General features: G+C 39.4%; 1 protein-coding gene across 22 annotated transcripts in view; it reads left to right on the forward strand.

Moving 5' to 3' along the window:
- MPDZ (multiple PDZ domain crumbs cell polarity complex component) overlaps positions 1 to 19547 on the forward strand; it is a 138115-nt gene that overhangs the window by 40004 nt on the left and 78564 nt on the right. For 19 of the 22 annotated variants that reach the window (XM_050942956.1, XM_050942954.1, XM_050942957.1 and 16 more), the window contains 7 exons: positions 39 to 128; positions 2849 to 2928; positions 5042 to 5188; positions 9877 to 10041; positions 12667 to 12855; positions 15205 to 15414; positions 17301 to 17417. In XM_050942956.1, coding sequence (XP_050798913.1) covers positions 39 to 128; positions 2849 to 2928; positions 5042 to 5188; positions 9877 to 10041; positions 12667 to 12855; positions 15205 to 15414; positions 17301 to 17417 — 998 coding nt within the window. The remainder of the gene's footprint in view (positions 1 to 38; positions 129 to 2848; positions 2929 to 5041; positions 5189 to 9876; positions 10042 to 12666; positions 12856 to 15204; positions 15415 to 17300; positions 17418 to 19547) is intronic. The other 3 variants (XM_050942965.1, XM_050942971.1, XM_050942962.1) reach the window with 2 other exon arrangements.

A 19547-nucleotide genomic window follows, 5' to 3' on the forward strand; every position in this document is an offset into this window, starting at 1 on the left:
TGCATAGAATGGCTGAGGATCTTCTTCTTCTTTTCCAGAACAGTGTGGAAGAGAGCAGGGATCTCCACCACTGCCGTGCAGTGCTGGTGTGGTACACACTGGAGAGGACAGTAAACAACAAGAATCAGGTTCTTAATATTCAATAGAATTTTTCCTGTGAAAATGCACTGGTATGTGCTTACATAAAAAAACAATAATTTTGTACAGGTTCCCCAGTGTTAACTGCAGTACATGTCTCAGATTATACAAGTGGACAATGGAAGAGAGTTTCCAAAATCTGGTTGTATGAAAGCAAGTATTGTCATTGAGTGTAATTGTATATACTTAAGACTAAGATGAACGTCTCAGTGTTTAAGGCAAAATGTGAGGCAGTTTTGCTTTGGCAAATAGCCTTTTAGTTTAGTAAACTAATTCCAGTTGGTCTTACTCAGTCAATTCTTTATTTTTCATGTTAAGCATTTTCATTCCAACCTTCTGTAACCATCCAACACTTGTAATTCTTGTGATAGACTTCCCTGTGATATATCTACTAAACTACCTTTATTTTGGAGGTCTCTATTCTCTGATAGTGTTTGAAATTGAGACACTTCTTGTTCATTGGAAAACTGTGATTTTCCTGTTCTCTTTCCTGAAATTCTTATTTTCTATCTTCCATTCCTCCTGTCTCGTGAGCTGCTAGTCTCACTGATGTGCTATGGAAGGCTATATTATGTAATATCAAGCTCTTACAGTTTCTTGATTGGCATGTAACCGTTCTGTACATTCCATATCTAGGGAGCAGCTGAAAAATGCCATCCCAGCTAATTCTCTAATGTAACTTACTACTTTTCTGAGTTCTCTGTCAGTTGCTTTCCGTCTTTCTAGATAGATGATCAAATTTATTCATTTATTTATTTTTAAGAGGTTCCACTCAGATGCTTCATTCCCAGCTGAGTCTTCTGATCTTGGGAAAATATTTTCAAACATAAGTACCAGTGGACATCTAAATAAATGGCCTTATTTTTATTTAAGTGCCTAAATATAGACTAGAGTTTTTAAAGTAGCCTGAGGGAATTAGAGAACCATTTCCCATTGAAAGTTGATGAGAGTTGAGAACTTAGCTCCCATTAGGCAACTAAAGCTGAGGTTTTGATATGAGCGTTTCATTAGCACCCATGTTTGGAGAATATGTTCTTAGTATTCTACTAACAATTCAATCTTTGTAGCTTTGGTATTGTAGCTTTTGCTTGGTCACTCTAGATTCTCATTGGTTTGTGTCAGTATCATCATGAGAATCCAACTCTCTGTCTGTGTCTGTTAACTCTTTTATCTGAACACTGTTGTTTCCCTTCCTAGAATTGAATCAATTTAAATGAGGAAAAAATGAACAACAGAAAGCTGCTATTTCTTTGTAGTTTTCAGTTGCATATAAACTTTAGATCATGTTAGAATGACTGGAGTTTGCTGCCTTGCCTAGCACATGACTGTTTCTCACAGCATTCTCCTCTTTTGCCCCCTTCTTCTTTTCTAATAAAGCCTTTGTTGTTCCCATAACCTCTGATGTATGAGTTTTCTCTTTTTATGAAGAAAATTTGACTTAGGAATTTTATTCTTCCACTGCCCTCTAGGGACCACAGTTTCAAAAGCAGCCTCTAAATTTGTGCTCCCAATTCTGAGGGCTTGAAATGTGTGCGAATTGGGTACTTAGGCTCTTGTCACGTAAGCTGCTCTACGTGTGCACAGGTGCCCGCTCATAAGGAGCAGTTTGCAGTATCAGCACCTTAGGTATGTAAACATCAAACTGGCTCACACTCTCCGTGTGTGTGTGAGACTCAGACATTTGGGGCATGCTTCTAACTTGTCCCTCCACAGTATGAGGTTGGATTGAGGCTACTTTTGAACATTTTGCCCCAGGAGTCATCCTTACGTCTTTTTCTGACCTATACTTCCAGCTCTTTGTTTGGACTTCATGTGTTTGGGAAAAACATATATTTAAAGCTTTATACTGTATCTTACTGCTGCCAGTTTTCATTTTACATCATCATGCAATAGTATAATTTAGATATACCTATGATATGATATAATATAATTTTTATTAAACTGAAAGTGTAAGTCAGTGTAATGGGTAAAAACAGCATTTGGAGCTACCACTGTTAGTCTTAGCCCACTTTTTTGAACTGTGAGGAGATGTTATAAAAAGGAAGAAGGTACTTGCAGTTTCTCCTTTAATAGAAATGGGGATGGCATGGTAGAAGGTAACCAGAGAGACCTCGAGGGTCTTAGTTATTCAGGAAAGTCAAATAAGTGAGGACTGCATTCTTTGGAAGAGAGGAGTTGAAAGAAGCTCCTTGAAGCATACATAGCACTGAATGGAATAAGGGTTAATAGGTGTTGAAGGCTATTTGTGCTAGTGTTAAATACAAAAAACAAAGAGACACAAAAGTAAGCTAAGAAGATGTTTTTCTGAAGGAATTTTAGTATGCGGTCTCCACTCTGCAAATGTGTAATGTTTGAAATATACTACTAAGGGCAGCGATAGAAACAAATAGTGTAAGTAGTATTAAAAATAATTTGACATGTATGTTACATAGACAAAATGTTTGTGTGCTGCAGGTGCAACTCTAAAGTTGTAATAGCGCAAACTGTCTTTCCAGCCCTTTTTTCCTTATTAAAATTGCTAATGTTCCTGTATGCTAAATCTGAAACTGGGGAGGAAACGCATGTTAAATAAATAACATTTAAATAATGTATGATAGTATTTTCAATATTATGGAATACTGTGCAAGTGTTGCCACAGTCCAGGTACTTTACTTACTATAGAAATAAGATTGTCAGGTTTTCATTGTAATAATCTCGATACAATTTCTAGATTTCCAGCTAACTTCCACAGGAGAAGCAGTATTGCAGAATAAATGGCAGAGGATTATGGGTACAAATTATGAGATAGTGGTATGTAACCCCTAATTATTACTATTAAGTGTTTTTTCTAGTGCTTACCTGTAACATTTACTGCATTCAATTTTGCATTTTAAACTACCGACTCACAAAGTGTGGTGGTTGTTTTTTTTTTTTTCATTTTAAATGCTGAATGTAAAGATTTAATTTTTCCTAAATACATTTTTATGCAGTAAGCCAGACAAGCAAAAATAAGCTCAGGCTTCTGAGCAAATTTACTATTTGCTGGAAAATGGATTTTTTGGGTGCTGAAACAATTCACAAATTTAGTGAATAATTTTGGCCAAATGCAAAAGAAAAATTCAGAAGTGTCAAAATGCTTTGATATTTCTGAACAATCTATTTTACACATAATTTCAAAACAGCATTTTGGAAATGAAACATCATTTCATTTTGAAAATATTGATTCAAATCAGCATTCCAGATGTTTTGTTCAACCCGAATAAAAGATTTTCATATTGTTAAGAAAAAATGAAAATATGCAGTTTTGGTTCAAAACGAACCATATTTGTTTCAGATTTTTGATCAGCCACTGAACTGAACAATCAGTTATTCACTCAACTCTACTTAGGACCCTCCATTCACTCTGTGTAATGAGTGAATTGTTTTGATTGGTATAATGATCAAACTACTGCATGAGGCATTTATAATAAACAATGAAAACAATCAGTGAAGGGACAGATTTTTCAAAATTGCTTGCCCACAAGTATACACTCTAAAATGTGTGCTCTATTGCAATGTAACTTTTTATGTACAGTGACTGCATTTGTACTGGCTAAAGGGGTAATTTTGTGTGATAATGACCAGGTACTTATGTAACTGCTCATTAGTACAAGCAGTTACACTATTTGTATATGCCAGGGGCAGGCAACCTATGGCACGTGTGCCGAAGGTGACACGCGAGCTGATTTTCAGTGGCACTCACGCTGCTCGGGTCCTGGCCACTGGTCCAAGGGACACTGCATTTTAATTTATTTTTAAATGAAGCTTCTTAAACATTTAAAAAACTTATATGTAAAGTAAATAACAATAGTTTAGTTATATATTATAGACTTTTAGAAAGAGATCTTCTAAAAAAAATTGCAATGTATTACTGGCACGTGAAACCCTAAATTAGAGTGAATAAATGAAGACTCGGCACACCACTTCTGAAAGGTTGCCAACCCCTGGTATATGCAGTAGTGAAAATAGTATGTACTGAATTTAGGTGAAAAGATCCTCTCTTGTACACCCAGTGTAGGGGTAGCCAGAATTTCAGTTTCTTTGCTCAGGAAATTAAGAAGACTTTTCTCCTCTGTACTTCCTGGAAGTATGCAGCACCTCAGAGGAGCATGCAGGGCAGCAGGAGATTGGACCATGGCTCCAATCTCTCCACCCCCATTCACTGACTAGTACAGCTAGCAATCTACAAATGTAGTAAATTTAATTTTACAGAGCTCCAGTAGAGAAGTGTCTGTGTGGAACACCTAATTGTGAATCCATGTCTGTTGTGTAGAAGACCCGAGGGAGACAAGGTCGGTGAGGAAATATATTTTATTGGACCAGCTTTCAAGCTCCAATGAGTTGTCCTTTGCGTCTGGGGAGAGCTCTGTGGAGCTCGAAAGCTTGTCTCTTCATCAGCATAAGTTGGTTCAATAAAAGATATTACCTCACCCATCTCCTCTCTCTCTCTCTCTCTCTCTCTCACATATATCCTGGGACCAACACAGCTACAACAACACTGCAAGCGTAGAAGACATTCCTTTTAAAAAAACTGTATTAGCCTTTGCAGCTGCATAATTTCTGCTAGACTGAGCCCTTTGATTTTAGCCTTCATTCCATTTGTTTGGAGTTCCACCTGGATACCTTTCATCTATAGAGTAGTCTTTGCTACCACCAGTTATAGTCCTCTAAGTAAAATGGGAAGTTACAGCTGGCTGCTTCCTTTCAACTTCTGTGGTGATTCCGTCTTGTGTTTGATGTAAAACTAATGAGCAAAGATGCTCTTTCAAATGTGTGAACTTGTAGTTTAAAAGCAGAATATATCCGACAAGTGTAATATTTCCCTTTTAAAACTGTTTCTTTGTATGTGAATTTGACTGAAAAATAACTTTCTCAATCTTTTTAGGTGGCTGAAGTTAACAAATTTAGTGAAAGCAGTGGGTTAGGAATAAGCTTGGAAGCTGCAGTGGGACATCATTTCATCCGATCTGTTTTACCAGAAGGGCCAGTTGGACGATGTGGCAAGCTGTTCAGTGGAGATGAACTGCTGGAAGTAAGGGAGAATTAACACTTTATCTTTGCTCCTTTATATAGCAAGGTTCTGAAAAGGTGGCCTAATTTCTCATGTAGCATCTCTTGTAACATACAGTTCTTTAAATAAAATAAAATAATAAAAAAATGAACAGATACTTGTTGAATTTTCAAAGATACAGTATGTAATGGGCCAAGAAGTGTACAAAAATTCTGGATTTCGTCAAAACATAATTTTAAAAAATTGACGTAAGTTTGGTTTTTACGAAGGCAAGAGAACAGTAAGATTCATCTTGGTCCATACATAGTGCTATTGTTCCTACCTAGCTCTGCTAATGTTACTCATAGACTCATAGGTCAGAAGGGACCAATCTGATCATCTAGTCTGACCTCCTGCACAAGGCAGGCCACAGAACCCCACCCATCCAATTTTATAACAACCCCTATCCCAGGACCGAGTTATTGAAATCCTCAAAAATGGTTTGAAGACCTCAAGCTGCAGAGAAACCACCAGCAAGTGACCCGTGCCCCACACTGCAGGGGAAGGCGAAAAACCTCCAGGGCACCTGCCAATCCGCCCTGGAGGAAAATTCCTTCCCGACCCCAAATATGGCTATCAGTTAAACCCTGAGCATGTGGGCAAGAGTCACCAGCCAGCACCCAAGAAGGAATTCTCTGCAGCAACTCAGTACCCATCCCATCCAACATCTCCCCGCAGACCATTGAGCAGACCTGTCTGGTGGTAATTCAAGATCAATTGCCCAAATTAATGATCCTATCATAACATCCCCTCCATATACTTATCAAGCTTTGTCTTAAAGCCAGGAAAGTCTTTTGCCCCTACTACTTCCCTCGGAAGGCTATTCCAGAACTTCACTCCCCTAATGGTCAGAAACCTTCGTCTAATTTCAAGTCTAAACTTCCTAATATCCAGTTTATACCCATTCGTCCTCGTGCCTACATTAGTACTAAACTTAAATAATTCCTCTTCCTCCCTAACGTTAACCCCCTTGATATATTTATATAGAGCGAGCATATCCCCCCTCAGCCTTCTTTTGGCCAGGCTAAACAAGCCAAGCTCGTTAAGTCTCCTTTCATAAGGCAGTTTTTCCATTCCTCGGATCATCCTTGTAGCCCGTCTCTGAACCTGTTCCAGTTTGAATTCATCCTTCTTGAACATGGGACACCAGAACTGCACACAGTATTCCAGATGGGGCCTCACCAACGCCTTATATAACGGTACTAACACATCCTTATCCTTGCAGGAAATACCCCGCCTGATGCATCCCAAAATCGCATTTGCTTTTTTAACAGCCGTATCACATTGGCGACTCATAGTCATCCTGCTATCAACCAGTACCCCAAGGTCCTTCTCCTCCTCCGTCGCTTCCAACTGATGCGCCCCCAACGTATATCCAAAATTCTTATTATTAGTTCCTAAATGCATGACCTTGCACTTTTCACTATTGTATTTCATCCTATTTCTATTACTCCAGTTTACAAGGTGGTTCAGATCTTCCTGAATAGTATCCCTGTCCTTCTCCGTGTTAGCAATACCCCCCAGCTTCGTGTCATCCGCAAACTTTATTAGCACATTCCCGCTCTTTGTGCCAAGGTCAGTAATAAAAAGGTTAAATAAGATCGGTCCCAAAACCGATCCTTGAGGGACTCCACTGGTGACCTCCTTCCAGCCTGACAGTTCACCTTTCAATACGACCCTCTGGAGTCTCCCCTTTAACCAGTTCCTTATCCACCTTACAACTTTCATATTCACTCCCATCTTTTCCAATTTAACTAACAGCTCCCTGTGCGGAACCGTGTCGAACGCCTTACTGAAATCTAGGTAAATTATATCTACCACATTTCCTTTATCTAAGTGATCCGTCACCTTCTCAAAGAAGGAGATCAGATTGGTTTGGCACGATCTACCTTTAGTAAATCCGTGTTGCAATTCGTCACAATTACCATTGTCCTCTATGTCCTTAACTACTTTCTCCCTTAAAATTTTTTCCAAGACCTTACATACTACAGATGTCAAGCTAACAGGCCTATAATTACCCGGATCACTCTTATTCCCTTTCTTAAAAATAGGAACTACATTAGCAATCCTCCAGTCATACGGCACAACCCCCGAGTTCGTCGATTGCTTAAAAATTCTCGCTAACGGGCTCGCAATTTCACGCGCCAGTTCCTTTAATATCCTCGGATGGAGATTGTCCGGGCCCTCCGACTTCGTCCCATCGAGCTGTTCAAGTACGGCCTCTACCTCAGTTGCGGTAATATCCACTTCCATATCCACATTCCCGTTTATCATCCCTCCATCATCGCAAGGTTCCTCACTAGTCTTATTAAAAACTGAGGCAAAGTACTTGTTTAGATGTTGGGCCATGCCTAGGTTATCCTTAACCTCCATTCCATCCTCAGTGTATAGCAGCCCCACTTCTTCTTTCTTTGTTTTCTTCTTATTTATGTGGCTGTAGAACCTTTTACTATTGGTTTTGATTCCCTTTGCAAGTTCCAGTTCAATGTGGCTTTTAGCCTTCCTCACTTTATCCCTACATGTTCTGACCTCAGCAAGGTAGCTTTCTTTACTGATCCTGCCTTCCTTCCACTCCCTATAAGCTTTCTGCTTTTGTCTAATCCCCTCTCTGAGTTGCTTGCTCATCCAGTTTGGCCTACATCTCCTGCCCATGATTTTTTTCCCCTTTCTCGGGATGCAGGCTTCCGATAGTCTCCGCAGCTGTGACTTGAAGTAATTCCAGGCCTCCTCCGCATTTAAATCCACTAATTCCTCCGTCCAATCCACTTCCCTAACTAATTTCCTTAACTCTTTAAAATTAGCCCTCGAGAAGTCAAAAACCCTAATCCCATATCTACATTTGTTTATCCTTCCATCTAGTTTGAACTGAATCAGCTCATGATCACTCGAACCAAGGTTGTCCCCTACCACCATTTCTTCTATGAGGTCCTCACTGCTCACCAGCACCAAATCTAAAATGGCATCCCCTCTTGTAGGTGCTTCAACTACTTGATGAAGAAATCCATCCGCTATCACATCCAGAAAAATCTGACCCCTATTATTTTTGCAAGTACTCGTCCTCCAGTCTATATCCGGGAAGTTGAAGTCCCCCATAATCACACATTTCCCCTTTGTGTTTACTTCATTAAAGACATTAAAGAGGTCTCTATCCATATCCCAATCCGATCCCGGCGGTCTGTAGCACACCCCAAGCACTATCTCAGGGGAAGCTCTAGTTGCTTTTTCAATCTTGTTCAATCTTTAGCTGCCATATCTTTGCTTTTCCTCTCCTGGGGGGGCTCTCTCCAGAGAAGAGTCCCATTCAAGCTAAAACTTATGATGGTTTATGATGTGAATACATGGTTTTTATGAAATGACCAAACTTATTACCCACTTTTGACTATTCCGTTTAAAGCTTATTTTGGATCTGAGCCTGCTCAATGAACTTTCATAGAAGCAGGATTGGGTCCTATATTGATATATTTGTGCACAAATCAGAAAATCAAAGGAATTGAAGAGAAGAAATCCTTTAATTGGCTTTACACTGATGCTGGGAGCTTGGGTAACAAACAAGAGGAATCAGAATTGCTTGTCTATAAGCATCAATTTGATCTAGCTGGTATTACTGAAACCTGGTGGGATGATGTGCTTGACTAGAATATTAAAATCAATGGTTATAACCTATTTAGGAGGGAAGCAAAACAAAAGTGGTTGGGGAGTGGCTCTCTATGTCAAAAATGGCATTACCTGTTTCTGAGTCACTGACAACTCAGAAGAAAATGATTTTGAATGCTTATGGATCTGCGTTCTAAGAGATAAAGCACACTAATTGAGTCTTGCGACAGACCACAAAATCACCCTAGGGCAGTGTTTCCTAAACTTGGAACGCCGCTTGTGTAGGGAAAGTCCCTGATGGGCTGGGCCGATTGACCTGGAGCAGCGAACCTCGGCCAGTTGGAGCCGCGATCAGCCAGACCTGCAGCTGGGGCTGGGAAAGAAACTGCCCTGGCCTGCCAGGGGCTTTCCCTACACAAGCGGCATCCCAAGTTTGGGAAACACTGCCCTAGGGAATAGGATGACTAGCTCCTTAGGGGCCTGCGTATATAGGAAGAAAAGCTGTGAGATCATGGGGAACTTCAATCTGAATGACATATTAAAACATCCTTGCTATTTCTAAATATTATAGATGAGTTTCCTAACTCAAGAAGTGTTGTGTCCAACATTGAGGGAAGGGAGAGAATTCTATATTAGACTTCATCCTGATGATAAAGAATTATTGATTATGTAACTATAAATTAGTAGTAGCTTAGGTATAAGCGGTTGCGTCTCTCTCTCTCTGCCTCTCTCTCTCTCTCTCTCTCTCTCTGCCTCTCTCACCTGCTTCCCCCTGCTTGTTTTCTTTAAAAAGGGCCAGGTTCACAACCCATTGGAACAATCTACCAAGTATTGTGTTGAGTTCTCCATCACTGGCAATTTTAAAATCACAATTGCATGCTTTTCTAAAAGAGACTCTCTAGTTCAACTGGAATTATTTCAGGAAAGTTTTGTGCCCTCTGTTATATAGGAGGTCAGGCTAGATGATGGGCGTGGTCTTTGCTGGCCTTAGAATCTGTAAATCCAGCTAACAAGTTTATTCTGATTTTTATTCTTTGTATTTCTACTGAATATGTTTTTGTTCTGTTTTTCCTCAGGTGAATGAAATATCTTTGCTTGGGGAAAATCACAAGGATGTGGTAAATATTTTAAAAGAGCTGCCTATCAAAGTTACAATGGTCTGCTGCCGTCCCATTGCTCCACCCGTCAGTCAGTCAGAGTTGGACAATCTGACCCTCTCCGAGGTTCAGCTCACAGAAAAGGTACTACTGTTAATTTAAAAACAGCACTTCATTTATTTATTTTTATTATAAAATATACCTTATTATAAACCAACAAGATTTCATGTACAAAGATTTGAAAGACCATTATAGTTTTAAATTAGCGATGGAAAAGGACAAACTTTCCTTCCAACCTTATACTAACTTACCAGCTCCGATTAACGCAAAAGAAGTGATAGCTTTGCAACGTGCCTAAGGTTAAGATTTTGTTATGGGTGTTTTCAGTAAAAGGCAGGGACAGGTCATGGGCAATAAACAAAAATTCACAGAAGCCCATGACCTTGTTAGACCCCCAACAGACCTGTCTGTGACTTTTACTGAAAAATAGCCTGGGGGAAGCTAACAGTTGGAGCACTGCCAGGGGTTGACCTCTGGCAGTTGTTCCAATCCTGCCGCTGCTCCTGCCCCTGCTGGGTGTGTGTGGGGGTGTTGACCCAACCATGGCTGTTGCTTCAGTCCTGAAGCTGCTGCTCTGGCAGCCCTGGGCCAATCGCTGGCTAGCTGCTCTGTGGAGGCCGGCCACCACAGAAGAAGTCATGGGAGGTCCCAGAAAGTCATGGAATCTTAACATCCATGACAGAATCGTACCCTTAATCATTCCCTAAGAGAAATGGATATAATCTCCATTTGATCCCTGTTGAAGGAAAATTCCAAGTCAAGGTCTGAGAAACTCCATAGCAAGAATTTTTTAGTGAATTTGTAACTTTGAGGGTTGTAACCTATGACTGGAGAATTGCTACTATGGAACCTATTTTTAAGAAAGTGAGGAAAGATCCATGGAACTACGAGCCTTTTAGTTTGATCTCGGTTGTATGCAAGGTCTTGGAACAAAAGAAAGTAGTTAAGGACATAGATGTAAGCTGTAATTATGGTGTGTTTTAGAAAAGGTAGATCTCCTTTTTTGAGAAGATAACTTATTTTTAGACAAAGGAAATGCAGTAGATCTAATCTGCCTGACTTTCAGTAAGGTATTTGATTTGGTTCCACATGTGAAATTATTAGTTAAATTGGAGAAGATGAGGATTAATATGAGAATTGAAAAGTAGATAAGGAACTGGTTAAAGGAGAGACTACAGTCGGTCATATTGAAAGGTGAACTGTCAGGCTGAAGGGATTTAACTAGTGGAGTTCCTCTGGGATTGGTTTTGGGGCCAATCTTATTTAACATTCTCATTCATGACCTTGGCACAAAAGGTGGGAGTGTGCTAATAAAATTCATGGATGACCCAAAGTTGGAGGTATTGCCAATATGGAGGAGGACCAAAATATCATACAAGATCTGGAGGACATTAAAAACTGGAATAATAGAACTGGGATAAAATTTAATAGTGCAAGTTGAAAGTGATTGAAGAGGAGGAAGACCTGGATGTATTGGTCAATCACAGGATGACTGAGTCAGCAGTATGATGTGGCCATGAAATAGGCTAATGCCATCTTAGGATGCATCAGGCAAGATATTTCCGATAGAGACAGGGAGGTGTTAGTAGCATTATACAAGGCACTGATGAGACCTCATCTGGAAAACTGTGCAATTCTGGCCTTCCATGTTTAAGAAAGATGAATTCAAACTGGAACAGGTGCAGAGAAAGGCCACTAGGATGATCAGAGTAATAGAAAACTTAGCTTATGAGAGGAGCTTGGCTTTTTTAACCTAATCTATTGACGGCTGAGGGGAGATGTGATTGCTCTCTGAAAATATATCGGAGAGATAAATACCAACGAAGGAGAGGAATTATTTTAGTTAAGCACCAGTATTGACACAAGAACAAATGGATATAAACTGGGTTTCGTCAAGTTTAGGCTTGAAATTAAAGGTTTCTAACCATTACAGGAGTGAAGTTTGTGTAATGTACGCCATCATGTGCCAGCAATGCCCCTTCGCTGTGTATGTCAGCCAAACTGGACAATCCCTCCATAAAAGGATAAATGGACACAAGTCAGATATTAGGAATGGTAGTATACAGAAACCTGTATGAGAACACTTCAACCTCCCTGGATACACAATAGCAGATTTAAAGGTAGCCATCCTGCAGCAAAAAAAATTCAGGACCAGACTCCAAAGAGAAACTGCTGAACTTCAGTTCATTTGCGAATTTGACACCATCAGCTCAGGATTAAACAAAGAATGAATGGCTAGCCAACTACAAAAGCAGTTTCTCCTCCCTGGGTGTTCACACCTCAACTACTCGAAGAGGGCCTCATCCTCCCTGTTTGTACGTACTAACGTCGTTATCTCTAGACTGATTCTTGCCTGCATATTTATACTTGCCTCTGGAAATTTCCACCACATGCATCTGATGAAGTGGATATTCACCCACGAAAGCTTATGCTTGAATACGTCTGTTAGTCTATAAGGTGCCACAGGACTTTTTGTAACTTTGATATTAAAACACTTGAGCAATGATGTTTAATCCTTCTGTATAAGATTTATTATATACTTTTGTTTGTTACACTCCCTAGATATTCTGCACCGTCAGTTAAAATGAAATACAACCTTTGAGCTTTTGTCTCTATTTTGGTGTGCATCACTTGGTACAGGTAATTCATGAATTTTTACATGTGCCACATTAATATTATGGGGTTGGTGGGTTTTCTTTGTCTTTCCAGCCTCATGTAGACCTTAGTGAAGTCATTGGCTCCTCAGAGACAGAGGGTACTGGCTTGGAAATGGCTGATGTAGGTCAGAATATTGACGAGGTGCAAGGATCTCCTTTGGCAATGTGGGAAACAGAAATACAACACGTTGAGCTGGAGAAAGGGAGCATGGGACTTGGCTTTAGCATATTAGACTACCAGGTAACTTCTATATTCCTTATTTTAACAGAAGAAGGTAAAATATTTTGTATTGAATGTAGAGCCCATCCATCTTATAAATATATATTTTATATCTGAGGTGGATGAAAACCAGACAATATTCTGATGTTAGAGTAACCTGGTAATAAAATTTTCATACTCCTCCTGGATCTAACTCAGACATCTCATTAACTATATTCTTCATTCCTCTTATTATATTAAGAGCACAGACTATCAGTCCAGCACAGATAGATAAATATTCACATAAAGGGCTAGGTTTTTAAAAAGCACTGCTTCCTGTTATTTGAGTGCAATGAGTTGTGCACACAGTTCAGTGTATTCAGGGGTTCTAACCAGGTGATTTGCACCTGCAGTTAAGTACTGAGCTGCACACGTGTTCTGGTTTGCATCCAGAGTTCAACTGCAGTTGAAAATTATGCCCACACTTCATTTCTTCATTCTTCGAAAATACACCCCCACAGTATTTCTTCACATAGTGAGCAGTTAAGGAATTTAATAGCAATACATTGTCTAATAATGGTTCCATGTTCTGGAGATTATCAGATAAATGTACAGTTCATGTGAACATTTTGATATTTACTATGAACGTATTTCATATTTATTAGTTCTTTGAGATTTAATTAAATTGATACTGTTCTCATGTATAATACGGAAAAGTCATTCACAATATTTGTGCTTCTTTTCTTTCAAGAATATGAAGGATGAGCTAAATTTAAAGTTTATTTTATATTTGGAAGATGGTTTGTCTTTATTTCTAGCAAATTTTCAGTTAATTCTTAATTTTGACTATAGTTACTGTTACATAAGCATGAGTTGTTTTCCCCTCCCACGCCCGATGAAGATGAGCGAGTGAATGAGGGTGGGGGAGAGTGAGCGATGGAGAGAGGGGGGAATGGAGCGAGTGGGACGGGGCCTAGGAGAAGGAGCAGGGCAAGGGTTTTCGGTTTTGTTCGGTCAGAAAGTTAGCAGCCCTAATGTTGAATAAGGGGATAACTGTAAGTAGATTCCTTGCAATGGGAGAAGATATTCAGTGTGACAGGTAAAATGCAGTCCCATCTCAGATAAATGTTCTTGGAGGAACTTGTGAAGGTTGCTTCCCACTCAAGTAATGTCTCCAGAGAGATTATACTCTATAAGACATTTATTATATGGTATTGTTTACCATTCTCATGGATCTCTACCTTATTATGTCATACTAATTCCCACGCGTTGTCCAGGATCTTGTCATTTCTTCATATTAACTCTCAAGAGTCACGTGTTTCCATATTTTCAGTTGTACAGTTTGTAGTGCTAAGCTAGCATCTTTTCCAATACTTAATATATTGGCATGGAAAGTTGCTACGGTATCTAAGTTGAAGTTGCTAAATGTGTTGATCTAGGTACCACTATGTGATTTATGGTTTTAACCACTAAGCTTTTAGAATTAATAAAGCTTACATTGTATTATGTAATATCCTACTGTGCTTGCACAGCGGAAAGAAAGTAACATATTGTGGGAAATTAACGTCTGATGTTCTAACTATGTTCCTTGTGAGATTCTGTGCAGTATTATGCAAATGTATATAACTCCGATACTTTAGATGTTGTTATAGAGATTAAGTTCCTGTTCTTGGTCTTTGATTACAGTACGTTTAATTAAAATGTGTGTGTCAGGGAATGGGGATTATATTTTTAAAAGCAAACTTTACTCTTTTTATATTGCATTGTTTGTTTATAAAGTGCTTCATAAACTTACGTTACAATAGCATGTGTCGGTCTCTATTAAAATGTCTGTCTCATGTATGTATAAGGGCTCTTCTCTTATTCTAAAGTCCCTTCATGACTGAGTGAGATCAGATACTACGAGCTGCAAGGAGACTCTAAATAAACCCTTTGGTCCATCAGAGCCCAGATGTGTTAACCTTCTAAGCCTTTATCCCCAGGCATTTGAACATGTGGAAGATTGAGGGCTGGAGAGATGTTGTTACTGTGGAAGGTGTTTGTTTTTAATTGCTGGCATGTAATTATTTGTTACTCTGAGAAGTGCAGTCTATGATTCAGTAGCTTTACTGTGAAACTACATGATGTAAAAGCACTCAGCGCATGTGAGGGCTAATTATTTGTGCTTTTATGTATCAAAATAAATGACTAAATAATAATGAGGCCAAATCCAGAGGTCTTTTCTAAGTGTCCTTAGCCGTTACTGAAGTATGCTCACGTTGAAGAGTCATCTGGAGTTTTCCTGAGTAAGGACTGAGTCGGGACCTCAGGAGCTGGCCCATACAGGTTGCTAACTTTTTATTAATTAAAAATAAGCATGTGAACTGGTTTCCTTTCTTTGCTTTCAATTAGGACCCAGTGGACCCGGCAAACACAGTAATTGTAATCCGCTCGTTGGTTCCTGGTGGTGTTGCTGAGCAAGACGGCAGGCTTCTTCCTGGAGATCGGCTGATGTTTGTCAATGATATCAACTTGGAAAATGGCAGCCTGGAGGAAGCTGTACAAGCACTGAAAGGAGCACCAGTAGGAGCAGTCATAATAGGAGTTGCCAAACCACTGCCTGTAAGGATTGGGCTCTAGATTTTCATATGTTGCTGGCCAATATCTTTGCTTAGTCTATGACTGCTTTTGTGCCACTCAGATGGCATAAAGTTGCCAAAAGGCATTTTAGCTGACTCACTGAATCTTCTCTTTGCCTGTGGGAAACCCTTGGGTGGTACAGAGCTGGTATAGTACTTCTACAGCTCCTCACTCCTGCCCCCTATCTGTGGGGCATGGCTAGGGAAAGGGGAATGATTGGAGCATCCCAGCTACCAATGCAGACGCCTAGGGCTGTGGATAGTGAGGCATAACTTAGCATTGTCCTGAGGATGCTCTCAGATAGGATGGTATGTAAAAATGGTTTAAAGCCAACCTTATATCACCTTTCCAGAACTATGCTCACTCTGGTGTTAGTCAGGACTTACGCTGAACCATATACCTATTTAATATCAAACATATTTAGATTATGCTCTTTATGTTAAAAAATGTGTACATTTTAGTTCATCCAGTGTAAACCTCTTAGTTATACTGAAATGGTATAGTGTTTCAGCTAATTGGAGTGTGAGGATGTTGTGCAGTTACTAACCTATAACTGTATAGTTACCTGTTATTAATTCACTTCTGTGCACTGTGGCTGGGGGGTCCTAATTTGAACAATGAATTCAAAACACTTTGCAAACATTAATTAAACTTCAAATTATTCTTCTTCGTTAAGCAAGATTACTCACATTTTAGAGAGAGAGAAATTAAAGCACTACTATGAGAGTAAATAGCTTGCTCAAGACCACATAGAGAGACATGAATAGAAGCCAGAGCTCATAAAACCATATGCCCTTCCTCACTGACCAGGGAAACCTTTGGAATAATGCTTCTTTGAAAAACAACAGAGTAAAAGCAAAACATTAGGCCAGATTCTCCCCTAGTTTAAGTTGGAATCAGTGGAGTGACACCAATTTCCACCGTCTGAGGATCTGGCCCATTTTATTTTTAAGACCGAGTAATTTTTTTTTCTCTCTGGAATGTTACATTCCCACAATCCTCTCCTGCACAGAATTCTCCTTGATTTCAGATTCTGGCTCTTAGCAGGTAACCCTGTAATAATAATAATAATTTGCAAGGAATATTTTTTCCATCGAAAGAGATATTTTTAACTTGTTTCCTGTAAGAAACTTATGCAGATTAGAAAGAATGCTGCATGTTGCACAATAATGCAGAATTTTCAGAATTAATATCTTGTTTAAAGCATGAAAGAGGATGGGGCATGTTTAAATGTTACTTTTCTCTGGCTTTGTATAAAGCTTCAACTTTAAAATATTTAACACATTACACTTGCTGAGTTCCGCCACACTAGAAATAATATTTTGCTCTATGGGGGTGTTTGACAGATGCACCTAACAACAGCAGCAGCAAATTACATGGAAAAAAATTGATTCATCTGTACCATGCCAACTTTTGTCGTCCTCTGGTGGCTGGCCTACATAGAGGATAAGAGCTCACTACTGCTACCAGCTAACAGTTACTCCTTTAGCTCTAGTAGTAGAGACCTGTTTCAGTGATTAAAATTTTGGGCTCTGTACCCCTGACTGGACCTCGTGATGACTGTTTTAGTAAATGCTTAATTATGGGCAAAATATACAGAAGGATCAGACTTATTTGTACGGTATGTTGTGAGTTCTTTGGACACTAATGGTGGATAGCCCAATGTTTCATTACTACAGCAGGTAAAACAACATGTAAAGATTAAAATATGTATAATTTTATTTTCCTCACACTATAATTGTGATTGAGATGATGTCACTTCTGTACTTGGTATTTATTTGCATTTCTAAAACTCCCTTAACATTGCTGACTCTGCATGTCCTGTATACTGGCCACTCATCCAACTCAGAGCTTCATTCTTTCTGCAGCTTTCACCAGAAGAGGGTTATATTTCTGCTAAGGAAGATTCCTTTTTCTGCACTGCCCAGTCACTTGAGGAGGAAGGGCCAGCTGATGCAGCCCTCTTCCATGCTGAGCTGGCTCTGGTTAGTGGGCACAACTTACTAAGATTTCTCTTAAAACCCTTTTAACATTGTTTTTTTGTCTTGTCCAAATGTAATGAAAAGTCTTTTTCATCACTTTGCTTATGATTTTTTTTTTGAAGTGTTTAGCCTTACTTCACGTGTGACCTATCATGATCTCGCCAGATATCCAGATGCTGTAAACTGGCATAGATCCATTGAAATCAATAGAGCTCCACCAATCTGCACCAGCTGAGTATCTGGCTGGAATGTTTTAGCTACTGGAAAATAAGAAAATACTTGGCTGTGATTTTTTCAAAGCCAGCTAAGAGATTTGTATGCCTAAAAGAGAACTGGATATTAAAAGAGAATTGGATAAATTCATGGTGGTGAAGTCCATAAATGGCTATTAGGCAGGATGGGTAAAGAATGGTGTCCCTAGCCTCTGTTCGTCAGAGGATAGAGATGGATGGCAGGAGAGAGATCACTTGATCATTGCCTGTTAGGTTCACTCCCTCTGGGGCACCTGGCATTGGCCACTGTTGGTAGACAGATACTGGGCTAGATGGACCTTCGGTCTGACCCAGTACGGCTGTTCTTATGTAGTTCCAATTGTAATGATGGGCACTGGGCATTCAGACTTCATAGGTTGCTTCGAAAAACTTTGCCCTTTCTACATAAGCTTTTATTTAATTACATAGTAGAAACTTCTATTTACCAACATGTGATAATGTGGATGTCTCTTTTTTTTAATAATTTGAAAAGTCGGTGGAACTCTGTTTTGCCTTTAAATGACATTCTTGCTGTTCAGCTTTCTTTAAAAGTTGCCAACGTTTCTTTTTTTAATAGCTATGTTTACACTATAACATTGTTTTAGTGATGGCAAGATTTTAGAGTATAAAAACTATGGATTTTCAGAGTGCAAGCAACTTGCATAAACTGTAGATACTTTTATGCATCTCCAAAAACTGCCAATAGGAGTCCAGATTTTTAATGTACTGTTCTCTTTATTTGCACAGACCTGGGTCCTAAACTTGCATGATGCTGAGCACTTATTAAGAAATATTGAATACCTTCGGCTCTCATTGAAGTCATATTTTGATGTAGATACGAGTTGAGAAGTTTAAGTTAAATTTATGAACAACTGTCAGCATCCTTAAAGGGGATGTTTCATACAGAAAAAGTGTTGAATAGGAAAATTAACTCCGTCCACATGTTTTATCATAGCTTTATCTTAGCTTGTTTGTGAATTACAAAAGTGCTTTTTTCTAACAATGTCGTTAAATCCCACTGTCCATATCCTTTTCCTGTTCAGTCTTGCCTTGCTGTCATGGTACAGTATTTATAATATCACAGTTATTTTCCTGACAAGATTATGACTTTATTGATACATCAAAGAGAAACTAGGTAGTGGGTGAGAAATTTTCTTTCAAGCTAGTTTGCTTGAGTAAGGATTGAATAAAAACTGAGCTCAGAATTTGGCCCACAGATTTTGCCCATGCAGCTCAGCTGCTCACATTTCAAGGATGTTGATAAATTTGAGAGGGTTCAGAGAAGAGTCTGGAGAATGAATAAAGGATTAGGAAAAACATGAGTTATAGTGATAGATAGACTCAAAGAGCTCAATCAGTTTAGTTTAACAAAGAGAAGGTTAAGGGGTAACTTGATTATAGTCTTGAGTATCTACATGGGGAACAAATATTTAATAATGGGCTCTTCAGTCTAGCAGAGAAAGGTAAGTCATGATCCAATGGCTAAAAGGTGAAGCAAGATAAATTCAGACAGGAAATAAGAAGGAAATTTCTAGCTTGTCAAAGTCCGGGGCCCTGAGCACAGGGTCAGACATGAGTATCGCCTTAAGTTGGGTAAAGGCCTTTTGACACTCATCAGTCCACTTAACTGCATTTGGCTGGGTCTTTTTGGTCAGGTCAGTCAGTGGGGCAGCGATTTGGCTGTAGTGTGGTACAAATCACCTGTAGTACCCGGCCAAGCCTAAGAAGGATTGGACCTGTTTCTTTGACTTTGGGACAGGCCACTTTTGGATAGCATCCACCTTGGCCTGTAGGGGGTTTGTGGTTCCTCGACCCACCTGGTGTCCCAGGTAAATTACTCTGTTTTGGCCTATTTGACACTTTTTGGCCTTAACAGTTAGTC

This window comes from Gopherus flavomarginatus, chromosome 3 (assembly GCF_025201925.1).
Source record: "Gopherus flavomarginatus isolate rGopFla2 chromosome 3, rGopFla2.mat.asm, whole genome shotgun sequence".
In the NCBI taxonomy this organism is placed as follows: Eukaryota; Metazoa; Chordata; order Testudines; family Testudinidae; genus Gopherus; species Gopherus flavomarginatus.